The 17,724-nt window shown below is 39.7% G+C and overlaps 1 protein-coding gene across 8 annotated transcripts in view; it reads right to left on the reverse strand.

Annotated features, from left to right (window-relative positions):
- Positions 1–17,724, reverse strand: part of P4HA1 (prolyl 4-hydroxylase subunit alpha 1) — a 71,086-nt gene that overhangs the window by 27,083 nt on the left and 26,279 nt on the right. For 5 of the 8 annotated variants that reach the window (XM_075072631.1, XM_032765857.2, XM_032765858.2 and 2 more), the window contains 5 exons: positions 15,307–15,546; positions 12,653–12,855; positions 10,887–11,063; positions 6,091–6,161; positions 304–403 (listed from right to left, as the gene is read on the reverse strand). In XM_075072631.1, coding sequence (XP_074928732.1) covers positions 304–403; positions 6,091–6,161; positions 10,887–11,063; positions 12,653–12,855; positions 15,307–15,546 — 791 coding nt within the window. Of the gene's footprint in view, positions 1–303; positions 404–6,090; positions 6,162–7,224; positions 7,296–10,886; positions 11,064–12,652; positions 12,856–15,306; positions 15,547–17,724 lie in introns of all 8 variants that reach the window. The other 3 variants (XM_075072633.1, XM_032765856.2, XM_075072630.1) reach the window with 1 other exon arrangement.

Genomic DNA, 17,724 nt, shown 5'->3' on the forward strand with positions numbered 1-17,724 from the left:
CCTGGGGTAAGCAGGCGCTGCTCCACTGAAAACTAAATTGGATCCCGTTTACACCAAGACTGAATTTGGCTCAGTTATTCAACTTAAGTATCAAGGCATTGATGTTCTTCCCATATTGATTAGACCTGACTTTCAGTAACACTTGAAGGAGTTGAGTGCACACCAAATAAGCCTCTGCATATATCCCCCAAAGCAGCTGTCTGAAGATTACCTGTGTCTCTCTACTGTACAATACATTTAAAAGTCCATTTCATTCAAACCAAAGTCTGGTGTGACTAGTTACTGATATCTTTATTTACACACCTGTAGTTCCTCTGCTGTGGAAACATCTAGTCCTGTTAGGTCCTGTATCCTCCTGTTAATGCGAGATACCACAGGGCTTTCATATCCAGACAACCAGGCACTAAATTAAAAAAGGAAATGATTTGCTAGTAACATACTATAAGCTTGTGTTATACGTGGAACATTCAGAGTTTTATAACTTCTAAAAAGTGCATAAAGACTTATAGCCATCTTATTTAGAGACAGTTATTTAGGCTAATAATATAATTACTGGCATTGCCAGGTCCCACATTTGTGAAGCTTCTCTTACCAGAGAGGACATTTGTAACATTGTGATATCACCAGTCTTGAATAAGGCCCCTAGTTTCTATAATGGGTTAGGAAGTGATCAAAAGGAACCATATTTAAATTTTTTAAACTAGGTAAGTTACTTTCCAATACTATTTGGACAGCTGAAGAGGACAGGACTAAAATTTATATTCCATTTTTTATGTCCGTTTCTAACAATAATTTTGAACAAGCTTACAAATACAAGTTTTGCCCTGTCTATTCTGAACAGCAAATCCATGGTAGGAACTTATGCAGCCAAACCATGTTTAAACATGGACCCTTATCTCTATTTTTGGCTCAGCGTATACAGTACCTTGGTGATTGTAACTCAACTCTCCCAAATGCTATCCTCTCAGGTTATACAGATTTGTGATTTCCACGCCTTTCCTCATTTCTTACTTGCTTTTAATAACCTTTAATATAAATAAATTTAAATAAAACTTCACTGACAAGTTTCCCATTATCAGGCAATGAAATAAATAGGGCAATTCACATCCCTCAGACCTATTTTTTACAGATATACTGCACTGATGTTTGGTTTCACATTTTCAATGTTTTCTCTGCAACTATAAGGACTAGAGATGTTTAAAATGAAAGTGGAAATTCTAGAGAACAAGATGAATGCCTCCACACACACAAAAAGAAAAGTGAGGTAGGAGGGACTGGGTTGGGTTGTCAACCCATCTCAATCAAAGCCCTGTTTGAACAACTGCTTTAATTTCCCCTGTAATCATGTGTTCCCATGAAAGAGGAGGAAAGGCACTAGAGAACTATAGCAAAGGGACTACCTCCATATTCCAAGCACGCCAATGTACCATTTTGCAGGTATGGAGGAGATGAATCCTGTTTATTATGTTCATTCTTGAAAGTCAAGCAATGTAAAAATGGCAACTGTATCCAAAGGTAACGATTTAACTTGAGTATTACTGAGTCAGTGCAATGAGGTTCAAACTTCGTGTCATCACAACTGAGCCCGTCTATTGGACCATTTCCCTTACCCCTCATGAACATATAACACTCCTGATGCATCTCCAGCAACATGCCTTTTTTTCTAGTCCCTTTTCTCTTCCTCTTTGCACATGCTACCCAGCCATCTTTTCCTCTTCTTTTTCTTCACCAGACAGTCCTCTCTCACTGACAACACAAAACACTGGTGACTTTGGTCCCTGAATCTGGTTGGTGTTTACAACACTTATGTGGTAACTCCTCCTAGCCGCACAGCTAGCTCCCTGGATCATCTTTGCAATGGAAAGTCTAGACACTTATAGAAGCAGTGGGAAACTAGAAGCCAGCACCACTTGAACACCAGTACCCAAAGATCAATCTGTGAACCGGCAAATCAGTATGTGTGTTGGTTCAAAGGGTTATTAACAACTTTTCACCTACTAACATCAGCATATTTCTACATACCTGTTCTTTTAAAAGCCCCAGAACGCCCCACATCAAGAGAAGCAGCAAAACACGTTCCTACAACACATGGTACTGACACAGGTTACAGAATCTCCAAGGGCAAGCATGAAATCTGTTTAAATAGTCACCATGCACAGAACAGCATGTAAATGCAGTCCATCTCAAAATGAGGACTTCAGCACACTGGGAGTATTCATAAAAATATGGTAGAACACTTGTTAGCATAAGAAAGTGTTAAAAGCAGTCTATCCTCATTCTGTTTAGAATGAGCAAGGAGGAAAGGAACAGGAATGTGTGCATATGAAGCATTTCCCACAACAGCCAATTATAAACTGCATATTGAAAATTAAAACCCCAGAACATGCAACACTGTCCTCAGAAAGGCACTGTAACTGATACATAATGCACAAACCATCACAATAAGATGATTTTCTTACTATCAGGCTAAGCCATCACACCGAACTCAAAACTTCAAGCTTGCTAGAAGTCACTATTCAACTCTATTAAGTAGCTTTCACACTCTCCAAGTACTATAGAGAAGACAGGTGGTGTAGTGGTTAGGACACTAGCCTGGGATTCAACTCAAGTTCAATGCTCTGCTCCAGCACAAACTTGCTGTGTGGCCATGGGCAACTCAATTAGTCTGTTTCAGTACCCCACTGGTAAAATGGGGAAAACAGAACCTGCCTACTTAAAACAAGTGGTAGGAGGATAAATAAATTAGAATGTGAGGCACTCAAGTATTTATTTATACACTATGGTAAGGGGAGGCTAAGATAGAAGGGGCGGTGGTATTGGAGAATGATATTGCATTTTAGTATTTGCCAGAACTGAGACAGGTTTCCGAGTCTGGAAGTTGTTTCCTGACCACAGCTGTGTGACAGAACAGAAGGAAGCTTGTATCTTGTGATGCAGATAAAACAAACTTTTGTGAAGAAAGACTATGAAGCATCAGTCCTATTTCTGGTAAAACAGCATCATACATACACTGGACCCTTGCTAGAACGCAGGGTTTTGGATCCATGTGCAGGTCTGCGTTAACATGAGGACTATGTTACCATGGATTCCAATGAAGGTAATTAAATTTGGGATCCATGCACAGTCCCACGCTATAAGTGAATTTGCGCTATATAGACGCGCGTTCTAGCGAGGGTCTACTGTACTTTGGAAGAGTAACTTGGCAGTGAAAGCTACTTGGTAGAATGAGTAGTGACTTCTAGCAAGATATTTTGGCACAGGTTGTCACCCATAAGCATCACTGAGTCTACCTTCCTCAGTTCCCATCACAGTTCAGAAGGATTTGCGTATTACTAGCTCTCGATCGATTTTCCAGCAGCAACTGGCCTCTGGTAGTTCTCAAAATTTCATTGCACCCCGACCCACTTCCGACAGCAAATTTACTACACAACTGGGAGGAGGGGGAGTTCCCTCCACCTGGGGTGGAGGGAGATGAGGCACGAGCTCCTCTGCCCTAGGTCGGGGCAAAGCTCAGGCTTCAGCCCCAGATCCTAGCAAGGTCTATGCTGACCCTGGTGACCCTATTAAAATAGGATCATGACCTACTTTGCAGTCCTGACCCTAGTTTGAAAACTGCTGCTCTAGTAGGCTCCATTGGCTTTTATCAGGCGTATGAAGAGGTTCCTTCAGAACAGCAACTTCCAGCAGGACTTGTCTACCTGCCCTTCAGGGATATGAGCCCAGCTGTATCATCCATTTTTGCTACTGGTCTCAACTTTTGTTCACCGTGGAGATTTTTAAAAAAATTATTATTATTATTATAATAGTTTAAGGGAGCTGTTCTCTACCTCTTGCAGGGCTCACTATCAAAGCAGCTAAGGTAGGTATCTACAGTGAGTGCTGCTCTACAGGGACAGAAATCCTCCACTTGAAAAACTTCATTTCTCTTGCATCACCAGCCTTCTCTCACACAACTCTAAAGACATTCTTCCACTGGTAGTTTCACTACAGGATTAGTAATCAGTTAGAAAACTGTGCTCAACTAGATGAACTATTTAAGTATGAAATTAATGATCAGAGTAGCTCATGTGAAATGCATGCCAGGCCCTGCCTTTCAGTGTAACTTTTCCTTCGACTTCTACTGGCCAGAAAATAATCTCACTCATTTGAAGTATCATTATGCTTTAAGTGAATGTCACAGACAGGTAACCTTACATCTGAAAAGACTATCATCCACATTAAGAGGAGTTTTTTCCTCTGGTGGAAAATAATTCTCTTTCGAAACCCCTTTTACTGGCAAAACCCACAAGCATTTTTCCATTTTACTTTAAGAGGTAATCATAGGGAAGCTAATATAGGACTTGAAGTCTTCTTTGTACCACTTCAAACAGCCAAAAGGTAGAGAGATCTAGTTATCATTGCTGCCATCATCAGAACATAACATTAAGCCACTCCCCTTCACAAGCTGTTCATGGAAATCCATGAATAGAACATGGTCTGTACACCTGGATTAGAAATATTCTGCCACACTGTATTTTACACAAAATATTTTATGAAGCGTTTGAAATCCACACTGGTGGATATTTGACATTTTCTCAACTTGAATATTTAAAAAATTGGGAAATGGATGTTTGACCTTATTACAAATGAACAGTTAAAATGGCAATTACATTTACTCCCCCTACCTAGCATTTCTAGTCATTTCTTAAAAGGTTAAATATAACCTAGTCATTGGTTTTGCCATGAGAGAGATAAAAATATCACCTTCCCAACATTTTTACATACTAAGGATGGTCTAAATACTCTCTCTTTAGTGAAAGAGCAGTGATTAAAATAAAAGCAGAGGCTGATATTTCTGAAGAGGAAACACTAATCTCATATGCTACGGATTCTAACTGGCTGCCTCAAAAACCACTAGTTTCCTTAAAAGCTGAGTCAGACTAGCTGCATATATTCTTGTACTGCATACAGCAAGGCTTGACATGCTTCTTCATGCAGCTGGCGACATCCCCCCATTTACAGTCTGCCACGTACTGCTGAACAGTAGTCTCCTCATAAAGGAATGCTGTAATTTAGAAGGGCAATGACTAGGAAAGAATGCCTGTAATGTTTGGAGTGGGGAAGGAGACATCCATTTAAAAAAAAAAAGGTTAATAGAGCAGAGTTTCTGGTTTTCAGTAGTAAGGATTTATCTGGAATCCAAACCAGCTCAGTCAAAAAGCCCTAATAGGAGGAGATTTCCTCAACAAGTCTACTTACTACCAATCCTTTTGGAACAGAATTTCTAGTAATCTAGTATTTAAGACTTCATACTTTCTAATGTAATTTGTAGTAGGCTTCTTGTTCATAAGGGTTCTAAGCTCATTGTTTACATAACTAACTAAGAGCTAATGATTTTCTTGGGGGCTAGGGGTGGGGATATTTTGGAAATTTTGTCTCTGTAAACCCAATTCATTTTTACCCCCTTTTAAAAACCACTGTTCAAATTTTGAGGTTAAAACTATTGACAAAAACCCTCTGATTATCTTTTTTTGAACAAATGAGACTATTTAATCAAACAAACATGTGGATCTAATATTTTCCAGTGAATGTTGGATTTCATATTAAATCAACTAGCAGAGTAAATGCGCAACTGGTTTGTGTTAAACCAACAAGGAATTTTTGAACTAAAGTTCTCAAGCTCTCTAACTCATGCTGTTGTTGCTATTTATAACAAAAAACTCAAGTGCTTAATTTTAAAACACAACATATATTGGTACAATGGCACAAATAAGTGACAAGTGCTTTCCTTAGGTGGGACTCTTCACATTATTTTAACAGTTTTTTTGGTATGCTAGTTGTGTTATTCAGGACCATGTAGACAGAAAAGCAGCAGCAGCTTTCCTTTTAGGTAGCAGGAATGCTTTAAAACTTCCTGTTTAAGTAGTCTATTTGCACCAACATGTGCCAGTTAATTTTTAGGCCACCTCATCTCTTCTAGATAGAAATGAGCACAAGAAAAATATATATACTCTTTCCCCATCCCAGATTTGCAACTAGAAGATTTAATAGGCTAGCCACAGAACAGATTTCCTAGGTGTTAGATATACCTTTGGAACACATTCCCCTTACCTCTTAGAGACTCTGTAATGTGCTGTGGTCAGTTTCCCAGTCTCAGGGTCATGTACAGTAGCCCGGCTCAGCTACAAAAAGAGAAAGGACAAGGGCTTACTCTGGTAGTAGGCTTCTTTTTGCCAAGCCACAGGTGATTGGAAGGGTTTCCGATTGGTCTGGATAGTATGCAATGCTCTCAGATCAGCAGCAATATATAGAAGGGAGACAGTATCTGCAGCTGCCATTTCCAAAATCAAGAATTGGGTGAACAAATTTGGTTAGAATGTCCTTTCACTTTTTTCTTTTCTTTTTTTTTTTTTTTACACTAGAGACTTTCTGCAAATAGTTTATAGTGCTGAGTTTCAAAGAAAATTCCTCCATATCCAGAAGTTTAATGTTCTTTTTTTGTTTTAGTTAAATACTGAAAAACAGGATTTTTGTGAGGGAAAACAGAACAGCTAATGGAGGACTAGACCTTTACTAGGCAGCTCCTAAAGGTGTCTTTTTAGGAGGTGCAAGTGCGAAGACATCATCAAACTTCCTTCAAAAAAAAAAACTCAAGTTCACAAATCTGCAGTGCTTTTTAGCAAAGTGGAGAGAACTTGGAAGGCTGTAAAGAAGAAAATACTGTTCTCTTCAAAGTTTGAGTTAGGAGGCAGCAAAAAAACCAACAGATAGGAGGAAGACAGATTATCCTGGACAATAATATTTTATATGACTAATGAACAAATATTTCTGCATGCCAATGGAACTGTTATACAGGATAATGTGACTCCACTTCTGGATGCAAGGGATTCTCAGAGTCTGCCTGATTTAGCAAGGAGAACAATGACATTTTTGTTGGCATATGTGGTGGGGGAAAGCAAATATAAGGTAACCGCCACAGAGTTTTTGCACCTGTGCACATTCTATGCACCTGTGCAAATACTATTTAAGAAAAGGAATAATAGCTAAAATGGCAAAAACAGAACTTCTAGTTAGAGGAAAAGACTGAGAAACTCAGCAGTAACAGCCTGTTACAATATTTGTACATATTAAAGAGATGGTCTAGAAAGTTAGAAGTATCTTTTTAGACCACCCCTATTTCCCTGTATGAGCAGAGAACAAGCACTCATTACAGGCCCAGAATGTTTGGTGTATGAAGTCTCTTACCTTTTGCTAATTCTGTAATGTGCCGTCTCCAAGACTCCCGTTACGGGGTTTGAAATGGTGGCTCGCCTCAGCTGTGAAGCGAACCAATCAGAATAGTTGCATTACAAGTAAATATTGCATCACATTAATCCGACCATTCAGAAACCTACAGAAGGAAAAAAATTTCCACACAAGCCATGCACTTCATCCAATCAGTTTCCACTGTGGCGTTTTACAGCAAAAAAGTATTTCTGTGCTGGCGAAGAGGGGGAAGATCTCTAACACTAATAAAAAGGAGATACTTCAGTTCCTTCTTAGAGATGAGGGAGTGAATGACTGGTACATTTTTTCCTAGAAGCAATACTCCAGTTTCTGGGGAGCAACAAGAGCAGCTGGTTAGATAAGTAAAGCTATTTCCTGTAGCATCTTTCAGCTCCTTGATACTCGACATAGCAAGTGCTGGAAGCTGAACAGCATGTATGTCAAAGACGTACAACAATATACTGTATATCTGGAATGCACTTTAGAGTTAAATCATCAATAAGGAACACACTGAGTAGAAGTTGTAACCATGGGGGGAGGGGAGGAAGGGGAAAAACCATGAAGGAAACCTTACCTTAAAATCTGAAAAATCTCTAACTTATTAACTGCATTAGCTAAACCTTCTACATTGAAAGAATAATTGATCTGTGTTTTTCACTCTGTTCCAGAACGCAGACCCATCGGCCACACCATAATCACAAGTCATATGAACATACTCCCACGTTTTTGGTCATCCAAAAATACGACTTTCGGCCAAGACTGTTCTAGGGCCTCTCTTCTCCAATCAACACACTGTACCATTGTCAAGTAATTTACTTCCGTCCCATTTTAGTCAGCGTCCCATTCTGCTCCATTTCCACAAGATCTGTTTCTGCCATATGATGTCACGGCAACACCCTAAGCAAACTGCTTGTTGCTACTGCACATAAACTCATAGGTCAGAAGGGACCAATATGATCATCTAGTCTGACCTCCTGCACAAAGCAGGCCACAGAACCCTACCCATCCACTTCTATTTCCACAAGATCTGTTTCTGCCATATGATGTCACGGCAACACCCTAAGCAAACTGCTTGTTGCTACTGCACATAAACTCATAGGTCAGAAGGGACCAATATGATCATCTAGTCTGACCTCCTGCACAAAGCAGGCCACAGAACCCTACCCATCCACTTCTATACAACCCCTAACCTATGTCTGAGTTATTGAAGTCTTCAAATTGTGGTTTTCCACCAGCAAGCGACCCATGCCCCATGCTGCAGAGGAAGGTGAAAAACCTCCAGGGCCTCTGCCAATCTGCCCTGGAGGAAAATTCCTTCCTGACCCCAAAATATGGCGATCAGCTAAACCCTGAGCATTCAGCTACTATACAGTGAGCCATAATTGGGAAAGTTTCAGTTGCAATGCCCCAGCATTAGAAGCACTAGGTCATTGCCATAGACTATATTATGGTGACTCCAGGCCAAGGAGGATTTATTGAGTACTGTCTGTGTCAATCTGGGCAAGTGTTTTACTACTAGTTCTTATTTTTATTTTGCAATAAAAGCTCAAAGCATCTCAGACCTTACCGATTCAAACAAAGTCAGGGAATCCCTTAATCTGCCCTGTTCTCACCCCATTTTGTCCCCTGGGTAAAGTGGCTGAATCATTGCCCCCAGCCTACTCCTCAAAAACAGAGTCTCCAAAGACTGAATTAAGCTTTTCTCATGCCAGTTGCTAACAAGGGAGCAGAAGACTGGGTAGTAATTATATACCCTTTTATTTCTAGACTCTAAGACTTCTGTGACACTCACAATGCCTGGAATACAAGAGATGAACTTTCAACCTCAAAACATGCCTCATGCAGCATCCACCACTGAATTCTGCGATGTCTAGGCTTTAAGTTTGAATGTTCCACATTTTTCAACATGAGAGTAGTACCCAAGATTGGCACAGTTTTGTAACGGATTATTTCTCTAACTAGAAAACAATGGTCCCAGAAAGTTTAGTTTAAATCTACTATCATCTGTGTATCGTTTTTAGACTTTGTGATCCTTATAACAGAAATGTTTGCTTTCCACTCCATAAAGAACAGGTTAGTTACAATCCAAGGAGGCAACACCAGTGTTTCCTACAGCAAAACAATGCAGCCCAATCATCAGTTGGATCATTTTCCATGATTTTGTAACACAACGAAATAGGATATGCACACAAACTAGGATCTGATTCCTGATGTGACTGACATGGGAAGCATAGGCAGGAAGAGATGTTTTAGGTATAGGGAAAGAGTACAACACTTGAAATCAGATCCACCTGCTTTAGTCTGGGGTGTTACCTCAAGAACAAAAAAAAAAGTGATAGGTGATAGAGAGCCTACTCTTCACTTGATGCTCTTCAGTACGCAAGCTGGTGGCTAACAAAGGCAGCACCATTCTTGACTTGATTATGGATAAGGCCTTTGATTTGCTTGAATAAAGGAGAAATGTTTGGATAATTTCTCTTAGATAATTCCAATGTACCTATCCACATAGTATTTATCCTTCGTTTGCTCAGCTTGCTCCAAAGAAGTATCTATTTAGCATAAACAGAAGTAGTTCTGGGGACATGATGCACTTATATTGTTTGCATCTGACTTCAAAAGTAGTTGGTGACCTATACAATCATGGATTAATTAGAATAGCTTCACCTCAAGTACAAGTCTGGAGATGCAGTTAAATTGAGACAAGTTGTGTTATATTTACTGCCTTGCTACACTGCAAGTTCCCTAACAGATTTAATCTGTCCCGATGTTGCAGTTGCCAATCATATTGTCCTGGGTGACTAAGATAGCCTTTTTGTTTGACCTGGGCTCTCATGGCTGCCTTGACAATAAGCCACTCCTAGGTTACTTCAGATTCAGAGACTGGTCCTTTGGAATCTAGTTCTTGAAATAGGTTTGGAAAGTTGAGGTGATGAAGTGGGAGAATGAAGGTGATGTTAGTTCAAACTAAAAGGAGGCATAATAGGTTGGAAGTTAAATGAAGCTAGGGTGAGCTTTGCTGAAAAGGACTTATGTAGCTGCCCGAGAGCACCTCATGGCCCGCACTCAGTTTCAGATGACTAAAGAAGAGTACTACTATTCTGTAGATGTCCATATGGTAAATTATTATCTCGTGTCCATGACCACAGATATGGTGGCTCCTAAATGGCATCTCCATACAAATCATCATCATCATCATCATCATCATCATCATCATCTATACGCTATAGCGAACTGTGACAAGTATTCAACATGAATTAGAGTGGTGGTAGTGGCAGCAGTATACTGAGGCAGGTCTGTTGCAGTAGGGGGAAGTTTCATGCTGTGACTATTGTGGAGCTGAAGGAGGTTCTCTTCTCCTCCATAATAGCATCCACAAAAATCTTATCCAGCAGAAGAGTTTGGTGAACCTGAAGTGCCATCTCCTGGGAAGAGGTTCTAATGTGATTACATTTCCAACTTTCACTGAGTTGACCAACTTGTCCCTATAAGCCATGCAGAAAAATAAATTAGCTTGGGTGAATGATGTTATACACACAGTAACTTTACAAACTCCTAATCAAGAGGTGAATTGAGCTCATGCACATAGAACACTATAGATGGCACTGAAGTTTCCAAAACAAGAGAAAACTGAAGCTCTTTACCCTTGGCTTTGCTAGTTCTTTCACAGTTTCTATTTCTTCATCAGAAATAATTTCAAGGAAGCGAACAATCCGAGGTTTGTCCCATTCATCCTCCTGTTTGACAGGAGCCAGAATGTACTTGGGATTCTGGTTTCCATCGTAATAGCGGCAGAAGAGTTTCTTCTGTCTCCGAGGTGTCTGAAATCAAGGTAGAACAAAAACAAAACGAATCAAGTGCTTGTTCACATTAACACCATTACAGGGGAGACAAATTTTTTCATATAAAAAAATTACACACTGACAAATGAATCTGACAACTAGTGTGCGTGTGTGCACATGCGTGCACACACACACACCATGGAACTTGTTGACCTGTCATATTCCATTTATAAACCTGACCACTTTCTCTGTTGGTGTTCTTACACATTCATATGGCAAGCATATAACACTAAGGCTACGTCTGTACAGTTCACCCAGGTGTGAGTACCTAAGTTAGCTTTACCCGGGTGTGAATGTCGCCTCTACCAAGCCCTACCCATGGTGCTGTGTTATGACTGTTTCTCCATTCACTCTTGCGTCTGGGGAAATATCTCATTGTTCTTTGTGCCGAGATGATCTAGGATTCTTCTCTAGACAATTGCAGAAGAATTATCTTTTGGAGGGAATTGTGAGAAGGGCATTAGAAGACTATCAGAACTTGAATGGTTTAGCCTGGCCAACATAAAGTGGAGCCTAGGTTCTAACCCACATTGCTATCTGGGATAAGCTAGCCTAGGCTTAAAACACCTACAAACCCAGTGTGGAAGCGGGGTGGGGAAAGGAAGGCAGGCTAAAATCTGGGAAGATCAAGGGGTAGACTATGCCATGTAAACATATCCTTAAGGAGGTGGGGGTGGTTCTTCAAATATTAAATAACAAAAGAATTTATTTATAATTAGTTAAATTGTAAGTCAATGAAGAGAAATTTTGCATATGATTACAACAAATTCAGGAAGAAGAGGTCAACCCTCTAGCTCCTAAACAGCATCAGCTGAACACTATTTAGACATTGCATTGAAAAAGTCCATCACTTTTTGGAAAACCTAGATGAATGAATTCATAGTCACTTAGACTATTCATCACTGCTATGATTGGCATCAGCCTTTTCTTCATTCTGAGAACAACAAAGCACAGTAATTCATTTTTCCTATGCCTACTTGTACTTTACCAATTGAGGAGACTGAAGTCTCCTCAAGGAGGTAAAGCACAGTTTGAGAAACCATGCTCTCTGCAAGTTTAATATTAGACACATCTTATAGCAAACATTAACTTTACAGTTAGCCTTAAGATGAACAATGTTCAATACTGCGTGTAATACAATCTTTGTTGTAATGCAATACTCTTATTTGATTCTCAGAGCACTAACTGGTATTAAAATACATTTGTAATAGGGTTAGTGGGCAGCATCCTCACACATGGGTTACTATTTATTCATTCAGAGATGCTGCACTGTCCCTCTTCATTCCCTCCACTATACGTCTATACTTATTCTATTCCTACAACGATTTCTTTATGTTCAAGCTGCATACAAACTTCTTGCAAATGTTCATCAAAAATGCTTTGAATGCAGGCCACCATAAAGACAGGAGTAAGAGGCAAAAGAGTGTTCTAAAGGTTAGTCTGTTGGCAGGGACGAGCTGGCTCATCTTCCGTAGCACTAGAACTTGCTAATATTTCTAAATTAGTCCTGCATGACTGGTTCTGTAAATTAAACAAAAATCAAAAACAAATAGGTTATTCCACTTTACCATTTTGAGACCTTCTCCACGGCACAGCATTTCATACTTTTGTCTCTCTGGCAGGTAATCTTTGTTTGGTTCCTTTTTCTTAGCCTTTGTTTCCTTGTCAGTCTGGCTGTCTGTTTCGGTAGTAGACTTATTTGCTTCTTTTTCTTTAGACATGATATATTCAAAGTATTTCAAGTTACCATTTGCTCTCTGATGTTCAGGATCTAATGGAGAAGAAAGGAGAAGCACCACAGATAAATTTGCAACTTGTAGAAGTCAACCTGAATGGGCATATAACAGCAGCTCCTTGAAAAAGAAAAAAACACCTGTTCATTCTGGGACAGGAGTTGTAAAAATTAATGCTTAGTGAACCAAACATGCTTACACAGTTAAATCAGAGCAAAAATATAGCTGAAAGCCTTACCCAATTCAAGAGGTGACAGGCTGGGATGCAACACATTTCTGTATTATCATTGCTCACTGTTCAGGGAAGCAGAGAATGGGCAAGGAAAAGTTTAACTTATACCAGCAAAATCCAAGGAACTGACACCTCCACTGGAAGCAATACTACACAGCAACAGTTAAGAGATAGAATAAACTTCACCTGTTCCATGGGAGAGACAGCCCACAAGACTATAAAGGGAGACAGAGAAGCAAGGATGTTATGGCTGTGATGTTACATCAGGAAAGCCAACAGGGAGAGAGTTGGGCTAGGAAGACTGACAGTTGACAAAATGTGTCAGACAAAACTCTTACTTAACAAGCTATACCAGCTCATTCCTCCACTTACTGATGAAGGGGTTTTACTGCTGTGAAAGGATTAATTCAGAATTAAGAGTAGAACATCCTCCTTTAGGCACTCAGATGCCACAGTAATGAAAATGACAAATGCCTAGATATACTACGCCATTGTGCTTAAATATCACTAGGCATGCCATTACTGGATTCCATATTTGTTGTCTTTCAAGGATTCCAAATCAAAACTGCTCAGTTTGCAATTTAAAAGATAGTTTTCATGGGCCAGCTCTGCAGACTCAAATGTTTTTTTTCAGCCTCAGCTACCATTAACGAGAGAGATCCGGCATTCTGAACTTCGGTTTAAACAACTGTGTTTATGTACACGTAAGAACAGAATTCATCCATAGGAAAGTGAAGCTATACTGACTGTATAACTAAGAGGAATAAAAAAAAGACAGTAAAACTTATTTTAAACAATTAAGAAAAAGAAGAGATGAGTGAACACGGTGTTCAGATACTATGGCAATGAGAGCTACGTGAGTGCCTAGAGAGAAAGGCTATACACAAGAGCAAGTGTTGAGCAAGCTGCTATTTTTACATAGTACATTAGAACAGAACTCAGCTTCTAAATGCTTAAACATGCAGTCACTGACATATCTTGGTTATTAAACATATCAGTTTCATACCACTATTGCATCAAACACATTAATCAATTTTTAAACCTTTGTAGCTATGCAAGGCCAAAAGGGATTATAAATCAATTTATAAAAATATATTGGAAGGTATTTGGTACTTGGTCCTTGGTTTTAAATGCCAAGTTTAAGTATACAGCACGTTTGAGGCTACGTTTATAATCCCTGTAAAAAAAAAGGTTTTAGTCAGTTACTTGCATATTTTTCTGCATCATCATTTGTATTAAAGTAGCACCCAAATGCTTCAATGACAACCAGGGCCACCTAGGGTTGCCAACTTTCTCACCGAGCAAAACTGAACACCTTGCCCTGCCCCTTCTGAGGCCCTGCCCACTCCCGCCATCACTTGCTCTCCCCTCACCCTCACTCACTCATTTTCACCAGACTGGGGAAGGTCCCTTTTCGACCGGTGTTCGCTTGAAAGTTGGACACCTGGCAATTCTCCACTACGCAAGACATTGTACAGCCACGCAGGAAGAGATTCCATGCCAAAAGAGCTTACAACATAGTGGAAACTGCCAATTCTGCTAAAAGTATTTGTCTCCTCCTTTAAGGATGGAATTTTTAATTTACCCTTCTTGAAAGCAAGTGTATGCAAGTAGTAAAATTTAGGCCAAAAGAAAAAACAACCATTCCCCCAAATGCAAACTCCCATCCAAAAAATTAACTCGGATGTACCTCAAGCAATCAGTTTCAGGTTACAGATCATTTCTTAAGACACGCATACTTTTGTGGTCCCCCTCCCTTGCCAAACTCCCAGTGCTGATCACACAATAATAGCTGCTGCAAGGATGTTATTTGAAAGGGTAAAATTAGGGAAGATTATTTTCATCATCATTTAATACACTGGGTGTAACTGCTTGATTGGATACCTTCCTCACTCATTTTATTCTGGCAGACATTCACCTGTATGACAGCATCAGAAGGGAGGGATAGCTCAGTTGTTTGAGCATTGGCCTGCTAAACCCAGGGTTGACAGTTCAATCCTTGAGGGGGCCACTTAGAGATCGGGGGGGGGAAATCAGTACTTGGTTCTTCTAGTGAAGGAAGGGGGCTGGACTCGATGACCTTTTGGCCTCCCTTCCAGTTCTATGAGATAGGTATATCTCCATATATAAATAAGCAGCCACCCATAATTACACTGAAAAGCAAAAGTAATCTACAGACTATAATATGAAGACTGCTATATCACAGAATTTCCCTACCAGTTTTACAATATATTGTGGATCTAGTCTCTTAACATACCCAGCTCAAGAAGTCGCTTGGTGAGCATCATTGCTTTGTCCAGGTCCCCCTGCTGATACACGGCATAACTCAAATAATCTAGAATGGAGACTTTGTCAGCAGTAGACACTTCTCCATCATCAAGCTGTTTCAGAGCTTGTTCCATCCACAGCTCAGTATGATAGTAGTCTGCCTCAGTGTATGCAATCTTGCCCAATTCAAAGCAATCTTCAGCTGTTAAAAAAGACTTGTGCTTTACACCTATAAAAAGCAAGAAACACACAAGATTTGGAACCATAATATTCTGAATTTTCTTACTACCCACTGAACAAATTCATTTCTGTTAGTGCTAGCACCCAGAGTTTAGAATGTTCTTAACTTTGTTAATGGCTATATTGTTGAATCCTCAGTAGTTAAAACCCTGGAGCATCAAAGTCCACATAACAAAATGCATATGCATTGAGATGCATACAATTTCTCATTGACTAGTCACTGACAATTCTACAAAGGTTTTTATGACTGAAAAGCACGTTATGCAGAAGCAATATTGACCTAAGTTAATTTAAATATTTTCTATCAGTAGTAGTTTTAGAAATTGTTCAAGCTCTGGTCCTAGAGCCTGGGTTAGGCACTTTCCATATACATTTTATTTATTTCAAAAGCTTGTCTGTGCACATCTTGCTAGCAACTGGCAAGCTGCTGAGGATGAGGGAGGGAAAGAAGCATCAACTATGATAATCAGTAACTGCACAACTGGTAAAGGTTATGAAGTAACTCATGTTTAGAAGCAGAGTTTAAAATGGCCTCTACTTGAAAGTTTAATTTGAAGTAAATTACAGGTTTCTATTTTTGCCACTGTAATTCAGGGCCCACTGAAGACTCAAACTCTTATCTTGTAAAAAGGGAATGGCAAATATTTGGAAATACAGGGTGGAGTAAAACACACTACAGAAAAATGCAGTATTCTTCATTGTCCATGACACTATCAGCTTAACTGCTTTTTGTTTACACCTGAAGTTAAAGTAATCATGAACATAAATTATGGATTTCACTGTTTTCTATTCTGCAGCATTTGAACTCTGCCCTGCAACTTCTCAAGGTTGTGTTCTAACAATGTAATTTTCTGGGGAAGACAAGCCCTGAGAGACTAACCTGCCGAAAGGATGAGAGTGGAAAAAGGAGTTCTCTCCAGCAGTGCAATATCATTTTTCTGTTCACTGTAACTAAACCTGAGATAAGCTTTTTCAGAGTTTCAGAATAAATATGTTGTGCATTCAATTTCTTTTGTTTAAATTGGATCTTCTCTTCTTACCAAGTTTTGTTTTTAATTAAACTCCTGAGTTTTAGACGGTCCTGAGATTTCATGCAGACTGTCCCAGAGAAGATAAATGACCTTCAGCCTCTTAGGGTATGTTTACACTGCAATAGAACATGTGTGGCTGACCCAGTCAGCTGACTCATGGGGCTCATAGCAGTTCAGTCTCAGGCTGGAGCCCAGGCTCTAGGACCCTCCCTCCTCATGCGGTCTCAGCCTGGGCTCTAGGCCTGATGCTGAATATCTACCCTGTAATTTTATAGCCGCTCAGCCCAAGCCCTGAAAGATTGAGTCAGATGACCTGGGCCAGTCAGTCACAAATGTTTTTCTGCACTGTAGACATGCCCAAAAAAAGAGATAGCAGAGGATGGTTGTTAGGAACCTATCCACTTGGGATTCTCTACCAAAATGGCACAGCCTCAGGCCTCCTCTCCCATAACATTTGTTGCTTGCAGGTCTGATGTAGATGCTCAGAAACTTCACCACCACAGATGAGAACTAAGTTTAAGGGGCCCTATATAAACAAAGTGCTGAGCACAGGGTTTACACTTCACCACACAAATAGCACTGATAATTAACAGATTTATTTGTGTGTCAGAGAAATTATACAGTAATTGTTCATTTCACTACAGAAATAGCCAGGGCAACTGCTTAGTATAATATCAGTTTAAAAAAAAAAAAAAAGAACAAAAAACAGCAAGGTCTGAAACACAGAAGATCGAAAAGCAGGAGAATTACACAGAGGTAGCAATGCTCAACTGAACTGGAGAAAAGATTGTGGGGGTAAAACTGGATGCATTAAGTGACTGAAAAATCATACAGAAAACAATTAATGACCAAAACAGATAAAATACTAGAGATTTAGAATTCCATTAGCCCTGGAGGCCAAGAAAACCAGAGACCGTTACTTCTAGAATGAAAATTTAACTGATCAGCAATTATGATAGTATTGTGATAAAATTGCATCAGAACCTATTAAAAAGCAGAATTATATTACCACGCAGCATACAGTTTGGGCTGCACAGGCTTGCTTCCAAGAAAGACCATAGAACATGGTCCATAAATTCACTTAATTTCTTACAGAAGACAACAAATGATAAAAATCTTTTTGGGGGGGGGGGGGA

This window comes from Chelonoidis abingdonii, chromosome 15 (assembly GCF_003597395.2).
Source record: "Chelonoidis abingdonii isolate Lonesome George chromosome 15, CheloAbing_2.0, whole genome shotgun sequence".
In the NCBI taxonomy this organism is placed as follows: domain Eukaryota; kingdom Metazoa; phylum Chordata; order Testudines; family Testudinidae; genus Chelonoidis; species Chelonoidis abingdonii.